Below are 11,491 nucleotides of genomic sequence, written 5' to 3' on the forward strand. Positions count from 1 at the left end.
TGTCTAATTTAGTATTATGTTTTACATTTTCTAGGGTCAAATTATGTTTTTCATTTTCATTTTTATTGATTTAAAATATATTTTTCTTAACGGGGTAACGGGTCGGGTCATATTACCCGTTTACTTTAACGGGTATTACACGACATGACCTTTTAAGCTATTGGGTATGACATGAAAACGACACAAACACAAGAAACATGACACAAATGCCAGGTCTAATGAAAGCTTTGGAGATTCAAGATAGTGAAAAAGTCATCAAGTAAAAAATGCAGCGAACAACATAGTTGTCCAACTGACATGGTATAGCCTCTACAAACTTGGTATTCTTTGCTCATCTAAAGATACAAGCATGAGGTCGAAATTGTTTGATCCAATTGAAAAAATAATAATAATAATAATAAATGTTTGATCCAACTATCTCTTGGATGTTTATGTTAAAAGTGATTTGAGGTGTATCTAGAATGTTTTTTTTTTTTTTTTTTTTAAATCTCATGAGGTCGAAATTGTCATTGCATATTAGGGTATACATTGTGCCTGGCCCAAAATTGAAGGAACCGAACACCGGGATTTACCCAGACCGTTGAAACGGGCCGGTTCCTATGGGTCCAAATCTTCACTCACACCTATCTGGTCTTCGTCATCCTCTTCGTTCCCCTCCCTAGTGTCTCCGCCGACGTCTTGAGCAAATCCTCCAGACTGTAACCCATCTGTTGATCCCCTGCTCTACAGAACACCAAACTCCTCAACCCTTCACCTTCCCACGAAAACCCACCCTGTTTCCCACCATTATTACCTCCCTTGCTAGTGGGCCTATCCTCCTCATCTCTCTGTTGTCAACTCAGTACCCTTAACAACCCGCCTTTGCTCCTCCTCCCCTCCTCGCCACCGTCGCAACTCTTCCGACACACTGTCCACAGCAGAACCAAGTAGATTACGATCAAATGTGCATCCCTCTTCCCACCATGTCCATCATACACCCCAAAAAATGCCTACAAATTTGCACCAAAAACAAAATCAATTAAAACATAAAAATAAAGTAATACAAAAAAAAAAAAATCACAGCAAAACCTATAAATGATTAGAGCAAATTTTTTTACTTCTCTTTGATTTCTGGCCTTATAAGCAAGAAACAATCTTATGGGTATCTTCCATAAATTTCTACTTGCCTTTGGAGGCGAAGACCCCAACTCCAATCCCGCCAAAGCAGACGGCTCCGTTTTGCGGGGTGAAATCCCGGAGCTTCTCAGGTTTAATTTCTTGCAGGACATTCGGGATCTCAATCATCTGGGATGTCTTCGAGGATTCGAGGAGGACAATCGAGGTTGCTGGGCCATCGTGGTAGTCGCCAAGGCTCAAACTCGCGACGGCTATGATGTTGAGGTGGTGGAGAAGGTGACTGACGGAGAGTGGCGGAGTGTTGGTCGAAGAACTGTGGAGGGGACAACGCACGCGAAAGAGAATCGATCGAGGACTCAAGTGACAGATAGAGAGGAAACCAAGGGTGAAAATAAAGATTAATAGCATCTGCGACGGTGATGGGGTGGTGATGGTCGGGACGGTCATAATGGGTGACAATGGTGGTGAATCGGTGGTGGTTTGGGAGGAGAGATAGGAGTGGGAATAGAAAGAGGACGGCTAGGTCACTTGGAGAAAAGAAACAAATCCCATCCATATTACAAATTCCACTCATTCCCTTTTAGAAACAGGCCGGGCCAGGGGCTCATACTTCACCCCTAATACAAGTTATTTGGTATTAAATTTTAATGTGAGGTGTATTCAACATTATGTGGGATGCTAATAATAAAAACCTTAATTTTTTCATCTCTTCATTTGAAATTCTATTTAGTTCTAAATCATATCATATGTCTTACATTTTTCTAAGTACTGTTCTTCATTAAATTATCAGTCTATGAGCTTATCTATATAATATGATCAAAATTTTGCTCAACAAAATTAATATCTAAATTATCAAAAGTCGTATGAATACTGTCATTTTCAATTTCACTCTCATCATTTTCTATATTTTCTAATTGCTTATAATTACTAATTTAATTGTTGATTCACCTGTACTAGTTTCATATATTTGTAAACTATCTGATTGTCTATTTCTTGCTACTTGTAAATTAGGTAATGTCGACTAAATTCCTTCTAAAAAACTATTATCTACAGGCTTTGCTTCTATCATATTTACATGCTTACTACCAAATGTTTAAACTAAATTTTGAAATTCTAAATTAAACTTATGAGTATATTTAGTAGACATTTTTCCTATATACATTAAACTAATACATAAATACTTATATTCTCCGTTCATATTATAAATTTTTGTTCTATGCTTACTTTAATAAATTTACTAAATTCATTAATTGTCATAACATAATTAGGAATACAATCTGTTACTTCTAAATTTGAACTTAAGTCTACTTCAACTATTGTTATTGCAACTTACTGGTGATTATCTCATCTATCATCATAGTATGTTTACTAAAATTTTTGTGCTTACTTGTGCTCTAGTTAATCTTACTATTCCTATTCAAATTGTTCATATATGAATTTGGCTAAAGTCTGATTTTCTAAAATGATGAATTGCTTCTTTACTAAGTAAATTTAGTGTAACTTCTTTATCAATACAACTAACTTCATGTTGACTGATGCTACTTACAATACTACTTTTATTTTCAAATAAACCTAGTTGATACAAATTATATTTATTTTATTGTGTTCTCTCAAATCCTCTTCTAATAAACTCATGTGCTTCTTCTACATTTAGATAAATATCTTTAGTTCTAACTATTTCTTTTCTTTTTCTTCTAAAGAGTTTTATTTTCTATCATCAAAAGGGTTTATCTTAGATCTTCTAATGTGATTATTTGTACTTAAAATTAAATTTTCTAGCGTTTGTAACAAAGATGGTGGAAGTGATAAAGATGTGTTATGATTAACTTCTGTTATTTGTTCTTCAATTTGATTTAATTTTTCAACTAAATTTAAAACTAATTGGATAATTAAATTATTTTGTCTGATAGGGATATTACTACTGGCTACTTGCATTGAAACGTCTATTCAACATACTAGTTCTTTATCTAACTAATTAATTTCTTTCAAAGCTTGAATATATTTCCGATTAGTTCTAGAATTGGTCATTAAACCAATAATCTATCTATTTTATTATGTAACTTATTTACTTGTTCACTCAAATCTTTTTGCGCTAATTGAATTTTTTGTACTTCTAATTTTAATTGTTCAACAATTTTTAGTGATCTAAGTTCTACTTGATTAGGCTTACTATCTATAATATCAATAAGTTCTTTTATTTCTCTTTTGTTAAGAAACCTTTGAAATATTTTTATTATTATCTTCTAAACTGAGATGTACTATAATCTAAATTGTGCTTAATAGTTTTTATGGAATTTTTCTAAAATATTCTAACAGCTAGTCTAATAAATAATTATGCTTATTATTTTCTAGTTTTATATTTTCTGCTTGACTAATAATAAGATCTACAATACTATTTTTTTGTGGATTTTCTTCGCTATATAAAATATGATTATGCTTTCTTAATGAAAAATAACAAACTAAGCTATTTTGGTCTAGGGTGATTTTTTTTTTTTTTTTGTTCACTAATTTCTAAATTAAGATAATCTATCATAAACTACCGTCTATATTTTTCTAAGGTTATGGCTAATTGATTTCTTAAAAACTCTCTTTCTTCTCTCAAGGTCTCTAAAGTATGATCTGTTGCACTTTTTGCTTCTAATACATTATGTTGTTCTTCAATGTTTTTATATTTACCAATAAATAAAGGGCGTTTAAGATAATCAATATAAAACTTCTGCTTTTTCAAAGTTTTGCTAATTCTTTTGGAAATATATATGCTAATCTTATCTTTATGCTAGTTACAGTTGGGTGTCTAGGACAATATATACTTGGTGTTTGTGGTTGATAGGATCTACAAGGGCAACAATATCTAGTGTTCATATAAAATGAACAAGTGTGTGATATCAGTTGTGCTAATGACTTTCGTCCTCAAGGTACTTTACTATTACTATTAAAATGCTAAACTTGGATTTGATACCAAATTCCAAGCAAAGGCCTAGTTAAATAGTCAAGTGGCCATTATAACAACTAGACATAAAACCTTGCACATAGAACTTGACATGTTTCCGCACGACGACCACTCACAATACAGGTATAAGGCCTTGAAGGCTAAACTCAAAGGTATGAAGAACTCAAAGGTACCTTGGTTAATGTCCAATTATTTGTATGGCAAGCATTCAACTAGAACAGAGTGCTCGAACAAAGTATGACCATTAGGTTAGTAGGTTAATAATATAACTATAATAGTGTTTTCCTGTTTTAGACTGAAAGTCTAATTAAACAAACACACAAAAAGAAAGAAAGAAAACTTACTTAAGACTTGAGATTGCTTGAATATGTACACTTGAACTTTTATTGATATGTAAAATGTTTACAAAGAAGTAAGCAAAGGGAGCAAGAAGGCTAAGAGAGCTATAGGCTTCATCTATTGGTGTGGCAGTCGTGTGTAGGTGTGGTGTGCTAATTACAATGAATGAAACTCCCTCTTTATACATGTATGGGAGTGCTAGATTACAAAAGAAAAACTTTACAGATGGATGGTGTAAATATCTTCAACTTTTTGTCACTGTTTCTGAATCTGCCGTTTTCTTTCTTTTGTGGCTGCCATTGTTTTGTCTTATTCTCTTCTTTTGTATTTGCTTTAATGAAGACCACATGAAATGTTCTACATGTTGGTCTCCTTGCTGCAATCACTTCTGTATTTATTTATGCCAGATATCTTTCTTTATAAGGGACCAAACTGTATGAATACTTGAAGGACAGTATATGTATTTTTGAAAACTTTTGTCCTAATGGTTAAATGGAAGTTTTTAAGGATTTTTCATTAGTTTTTCCTTTTCTTTTTTTTTTTTTTTTTTTCAATTATTTGGTTGATTCAATTTGTACGGTTATGTGATTGCTCTTTGGACAACCCCAACATCGGCACTTACCGAAGCGGGCGAGAGGCAGATGGCAAGCCGGAATGGAACATTGTTGTAACGAACAACTGCAAATGTGCTCGAAGCCGCATAATCTTGGGATCCCGTGCTTCTGCTGCCTAATCTTTTACTGTTTGTCGTGGTTGTTGAGCACTAATTGAGGGAGAGGCCTAGAGGTTTAGATGCTTTTCGTTTCAAATAAAATACATGTAAAAATAAATAATCCATCTATGAAACGGACGTCGGAAAATGGTTCCTGCCCATCTCTCTACTATTGTCCTCTAATTCGCCCTTCGATTAGTTCAATCCCAAAGTCATAAACAAACAAGCATAAGAGATAAGAGTGCGCACAAATCACTTCACAAAACACCGTCGTAATTCTTATCCATAGAGAGAGAGAGAGAGAGAGAGAGAGAGAGAGAGAGAGAGGTAGAGAGAGAATTATTAAAGGTGTAGAACTAAGAAATCTGATAGCTTAACAAGTACTGTGAACATTTCTACCATATGTGGACATGCCACCTAAATTTTACTCAACTCCTACAACCCCAAATATTCCCGATAACCAGAAAAAGGCGGCAAGTTTAAAGAAAAGTGAGAAAAAATTCATTTCCTCCTCTTAGCAGGTGGCTGAGGAAAGTCTTCCTCCTCGTCTTCCTCGTCCTCTTCTTCTTCGTCTTCAGTTTCTTCCTCCCCATCACCACCATCATCGTTGTCGTCGTCATCATCATCGTCCTCCTCATCTTCTTTATCATCATCATCATCCTCTTCGCTTACACCATCACCATTGGCCTCAGGCTCGTCTTCTGGATTTTCTTTACCCTCCTTCTCTTCCCCAGAGGCATCATCCTCATCGCCACCATCTTCATCCTGGTCATCACCAGCATCATCATCATCATCACCATCCTCGTCCTCAGTTTCACTTGCATCTGTGTTCTCAGGACCAGGTTTTCCCACTACATAAAGCTCAGTAATAGGAAACCTGCATAGAGAAATTTTGGCCTCAGAAATCCCCTTCAAATGAATAAAAGATAAAATGGTGGACATTTTAAGTCAGAAAACTAACTCTGTGACAGCCTCAGGTTTTTTGGGAAAAACATCGATTGTGTTTGGCATAGATCCCATCTGAAAATACCAGAGTGTGAATGGAGATACAAGTTAAAATAAGTAGTTTTTCCTTACCAAGTTGAACAGGTTCAACTCAGCGGCAAAAAGAGCAATAAGCCAATAAGTCAAAATTAGATTACGACAGTGCAGCTTCATGATAAGTCATGCTAATCAACTTAGCTTAAATGGTCACTAAGATAGCTTATTTTACCCGGTCTGAAGAGTTCGACTTTTATACATTAATGGAAATATCATTGATACTTTCATTTTCAGATAAGAGAAGAAATAAACGATGCCTCAAGCCAATAACACAGGCTTTCATATTTCAATTTACACCAGCGTGAAAAGCGAAGGAAACTAAAACCTACCCCAACAACTCTATCTGTTCAAGACGATGACCTACGGCCTAGAAAGGTAAATTTGAGTGTTCCCCTCCACTAGAACAATCTGGTTAAAATTCGAAAAAAAAAAAAAACTAGTCCTATAATTGTAAGCCAACATACAGGCAAAAATGACAATCCTTTTCCTCCCCTAGAGTGAGGACAAATTGAGTTGTAGACTACATTTTTCTATGTCCCTGCGACATATTCCACCTTATAAGAACAATATTAAAGCAGAAATATACTCTAGTTCAAGAAGAACCATGCGCCAACCAAAAAACCATGAAACGCAAGGCAATTTTCAATATAATTTCGAACAAAAGGCTAGCATCGCGCATCATCATTATGGCACAGGAAGTATACGTCGTAAAGTAAAAGTGACAAACGAAACATGGGTCAGGCCATCAAATAATTGAACCCCAAGTTAATTATATTCAGACTACTTCCAGGTAATAACAATTTAAACCCTGACCAAGTCAGGATCTAGGGAAACGCATTCAAATTCTATACATCAGACATAACTAAACAAAAAATCCTCTCTTCCATTCTCTTTGTTTTCATCTTTCAAGTATATACTTTATAGCCGCACACATCAAGTTTGAATCCGTACGAAAATACTCAACAAACGACAAAAACACTAGTTCAAAAAACAGCACATCAGAAATCTTACAATTGTAAAAATGTATGAGAAAAAAGTATAGTACAAGATTCCGAACAATAATAAATAAAAAATAAAAAAGGGGAAACCGACAAGCATCTCAACAAATTCACATAGTCCTAAGTAGAGTAAAAACTATGAAAACCACGGGGCAAAAAAAAATCATCACAAACATATTAGCAAAGAAAAAAAAAAAAACAAAAAAAAATCTAAAATATGGAAGAACATCATAGTTCTTGAAGCTAAAACACAACAAAAAATAAAACCCCAAATTACTTAGAGAAACCCTAATGCACTAAACCAAACACAACTAAACTAAGCAAAAAACATAAAATTGTTAATTAAAAACAATTCAGACCACAAAATTGAGGCAAAATTAGTTGTGAAGTAAGAGAAAATATACCATCAAGCAGGACAAAGCAAGAGACTTGGCAGCGGCAGCAATGGTTGCCTCAGCCACCACAGCCTGCACCACAGAGCAGAGAAAACCGTCCAAAACGATGCCGTTTGAGCAGAGGTTGTCCATCTCCACGCCCACCAACGAGTTTCTAGAGAGAGAAAAACCCTAATTGAGAAAGAATTTGAGGAGAGGGGAATTTAGGGTTTTGGGAAATTGCGGACTTAAGCCAGGGTTTTGAGGATATTGTAAACTGGGGAGAGACTTTTGATGCTACCGTAGCCACTAGGACCTGGTTCCGGAAAGAGTGGCACAAAAGATAGGTTGACAGCAATAAAAACGACGAAGAGTTATTGGCCGTAGGATATGTAGCAAAGATAAGATCTAGGATGTTAGATGGGATCTGAAGGCTGTGGTTTAGCAGTGTTTCGTTGATATGAAGGTGCTGTCGGTTTAAGTATTACCTTCATGAACTTGCTGGTTTTAACTTGGGCATGTATTTGGGATTAAGTACTGTTTTAGTCCCTTACTTTTAGGGTAAACTGCAATTTGACCCCTTACACTATTACTCCAGTTGAATTGACACCCTGAACTATTTGAAATAAATCAGTTGATCCCTTGTCGGTAGATTTCATCCACTATTTCGTCAAATTAAAAAGAAAATTAGTCTTTCCTTCATCAATTATTACTGTCAACTATAACCAACAATATAATTATGACATGAGAAAAAAAAATAATGTGTAATGACAATGTGAAATGGTCCGTTATGTAAACATTTGATTGTTTATGTTTTCTCATTATGCTTTATATTTTTAAATTATTTTGTGTTCATATGTTAAAATTTTATTGGTGGTTATGGTTGACAAGTAACAATTAATGATGAAATGACTAATTTGCTATTGAATTTGATGGAATTGATTCCACAATCTAATGGCAATGAGTTAATTGACTGATTTTATATGTCAGGGGGTTAATTTACCAAAAAAAAATAGTTTAAGGAGTCAATTTCAACTAGAGTAATACTTCTAAGGATTAAACCGCAATTTACCTTTAATTTTAGGAAGATTCTGATGTCGTTTCTGCCGCTTTATTTTTCGTTGATTTATGCCATCCAATTGATAGTTCAAAACTGAAGAGTGTGAGGATATAGTTGCATTTTGGCACTTAGGCCCTCAATGTTCGAAAAAGAAAAAAAATGCACGTTAGTCCACGCAGGTAGAAGTCTACTAGAAACACGGTACATTAAGTGTTATACTATTATGTAGTTAAGAAATTTTTATTTTCATTCAACCTCTTGTATTATATAATTCTTGGTGTACCGGGTCGTGTTCTTGAGAAACTGAAAGAAGTTATATATTAATAAGGGAAATTTATTTGAACTCACGTAACTTCTTTCTACATCAGTTTACTTTTTATACTCATATCTCTATTAATTAATAAAACCCTCTTTAGCAACCCAAAGAGGGTGAAAAGACAACTTAGTCTTCTATCACACAAAAAAAATGATGGGCAATAATGTAATTTCACAGGTCCAAATTTTACTGTTTTTTATTGAAATCTCACCTACAGATGATGTTAAAATATCTTTAATATTTAAAATTGAAAATAAAATAAAATAAAATAAACCCCTCACTTCCCTCCCCCCCCCCACGTTCTCTCTCTCTCTCTCCTCATTTTCTAAAAAAAATGTGTTCATACACACAAAATGTGTAAGCAAATGCTAGTTATTTTTAATTAAACTATCAGTATCTCTTTAAATCCAAATGTACTACCTAAACTATCCTCACAAACTTTGTCCTTTGTTTGTCCAAAAAAAAAAACCTATCCCCACAAACATAATTCAATATGTAAATTTATTCTTACACCCATTTAAAAAGGGAATTGTTATTAGCACTCCAAAAATCTCATTCTACACACCAAACTTTCTATATTAGGAAAGAAAAATACACTTGTGAGGAGTGTAGAATGAGATTTTTGGAGTGCAAATAACACTTCCCTTAAAAAATGGATCTTTATATATAAAGACAAAAACTTTCATTCTATTTCAAGAAACTCTACTAATTTTTAAACATATCAAGAAAACACAAAAACATAAAAACAACTAAAACGCAACCCAAAAACATGAAAACGTTTTAAAATACCACTCATACCCCTAAGGCTATAAGGCTGTTAATCGAAGCTAGCCCTCACAACTCCAACAAAATTAATATGTGTTATAAACTCAACCCATCTTCGATTATTTTTGCAAAATTAGTTTAACCTGTCCTCGACCATTTTTGCAGAATTAGTTCAACCCGTCTTTAACCATTTTTGCAGAATCAATCCAACTTGTCTTCGACCATTTTTTGCAGAATCAGTTCAAACCATCTTTGACCATTTTTGCAAAATCAGTTCAACCCGTCTTCGACCATTTTTGCAAAATCAGTCCAACTCGTCTTTGACTATATTTGCAGAATCAGTTTAACCTGTCTTTGACCATTTTTGAAGAATTAGTTCAACTAGTCCTCGACCATATTTGTAAAATGAGTTCAATTTGTCCTCGACCATTTTTGCATAGTCAGTTCAACTAGTCCTCGATCATTTTTGCATAATCAGTTCAACTCGTCTTTGACTATTTTTGCACAATTAGTCCAAGTTGTCTTCGACCAATTTTGCAACATCAGTTCAATCAGTTATCGACCATTTTTGCAGAATCAGTTCAACCATCCTCAACCATTTTTCAGAATCAATTCAATCCATCTTCAACTATTTTTGCAGAATCAATTCAACCCGTTTTTTTATAGCAATAAGTAGCGAATAACGACAAGGCTACTAGAGCAATGATTAAATTGCACATAAGAATGGTAGTGGTATTGATTTGAGTCGGGCACTTCTTCCTCTTGCTCTGAATTAACAGTGCCAGGGGCTTTATCCGCACCATAAGCTTCTTATTTTAACTCCAATCACAAAGTCTAAAAGAAAATTTAAAAATTGGATGGGGAATCTTGATCCTCAAATTAATTGGAATCAAAACCCTATAAATGAATTGGAATTTGAGAAGGTACCTTCGAGAATTAGGCTGTGAATTTGTGAGTGAAGATTGATGGCGTGGATTGAGTTGCAGTGAGATTGAAATGTTGGAATCGTAGAAAGAGAGATAGTACAATTTGGTGGCTGATTCGATTCTAACCAATTTTAGCCACCAACGCAAAGAAGTTGCAGTCGACAATGTGAATGTGGCTTCCTATTCACTTTGTGTTTATATTTGCTTCATAAAGTCAGCCACCAAGTGACAAGTTTGGACTATATTTAAGAATATCCATCTCTTTTTCTTTGGAGATTTGATTGCCAATTATATACCTTCGTTAGCCTCTCGAGGTTCTTGAATCTTGGTCTGCCATTTTCGATCTGGTTTGAGGAGAGTGGTGGAAGCCAAGTTAAAAACTCACATTTTCAACTCTTATCTAAAGGATATTTTCATAACTTACACTTAGAGAAAAAAAAGTTAATGATGTCATCTTTCTCATGAATTAATGTTTGTCTCTTGATGAAATGTTTAAAAAGTTTTATCTTGATATATAATTTAGTATTAAAAGTATACTCTATATATAATTTTTTCTTTAAAAATAAAAAAACCACGGAAATTTATTAAACTTTCAAACTTACTAGGCAGACTATGTGTAATTGTCAGCAAATAGGTTTCTGTGTGGGACTTTAAACTGCGCTTTACTGGCCATCCGGGCTCTAACGATACCATAATTTCAAGTTTCACTGACATAATTGAACCATGTATCACTGCTAATCAACTCTGCTACCTGGCCCGTCCAGTTAGTGATGATGAGTTTTGGAATGCTAGTCATGGCATTGGTGCTCTGAAGGGCCCATGGCCTGATGGTATTCATGTTTTTTTTTTTTTTTTTTTTCCCCAAAAGTGTTGGGATGTTGTTGGTCCTTCTGT

General features: G+C 34.4%; 1 protein-coding gene across 1 annotated transcript; it reads right to left on the bottom strand.

Annotated features, from left to right (window-relative positions):
• Window positions 1-5,441: 5,441 nt before the first annotated feature.
• Window positions 5,442-7,931, bottom strand: LOC103952456 (prostatic spermine-binding protein). The gene is made up of 3 exons (XM_009364038.3): window positions 7,561-7,931; window positions 6,079-6,137; window positions 5,442-5,994 (listed from the first exon to the last, which is right to left on the bottom strand). The coding sequence occupies exons 1-3, from the start codon at window positions 7,681-7,683 to the stop codon at window positions 5,619-5,621; spliced, it is 558 nt and encodes a 185-aa protein (XP_009362313.2). The 5' UTR covers window positions 7,684-7,931; the 3' UTR covers window positions 5,442-5,618.
• Between the last annotated feature and the right edge of the window lie 3,560 nt (window positions 7,932-11,491).

The sequence above is a fragment of a genome, unplaced genomic scaffold (genome assembly GCF_019419815.1).
Source record: "Pyrus x bretschneideri cultivar Hongxiangsu unplaced genomic scaffold, Pyrus_bretschneideri_v1 Contig15, whole genome shotgun sequence".
NCBI classification, from domain to species: domain Eukaryota; kingdom Viridiplantae; phylum Streptophyta; class Magnoliopsida; order Rosales; family Rosaceae; genus Pyrus; species Pyrus x bretschneideri.

Coding starts and splice junctions, on each gene's coding strand:
- LOC103952456 (XM_009364038.3), bottom strand. CDS start 7,683: ATGGACAACCTCTGCTCAAACGGCATCGTTTTGGACGGTTTTCTCTGC. Junction 6,138..7,560: donor TTGCTTTGTCCTGCTTGATG/GTATATTTTCTC, acceptor TGGTATTTTCAG/ATGGGATCTATGCCAAACAC. Junction 5,995..6,078: donor AAACCTGAGGCTGTCACAGA/GTTAGTTTTCTG, acceptor TTCTCTATGCAG/GTTTCCTATTACTGAGCTTT.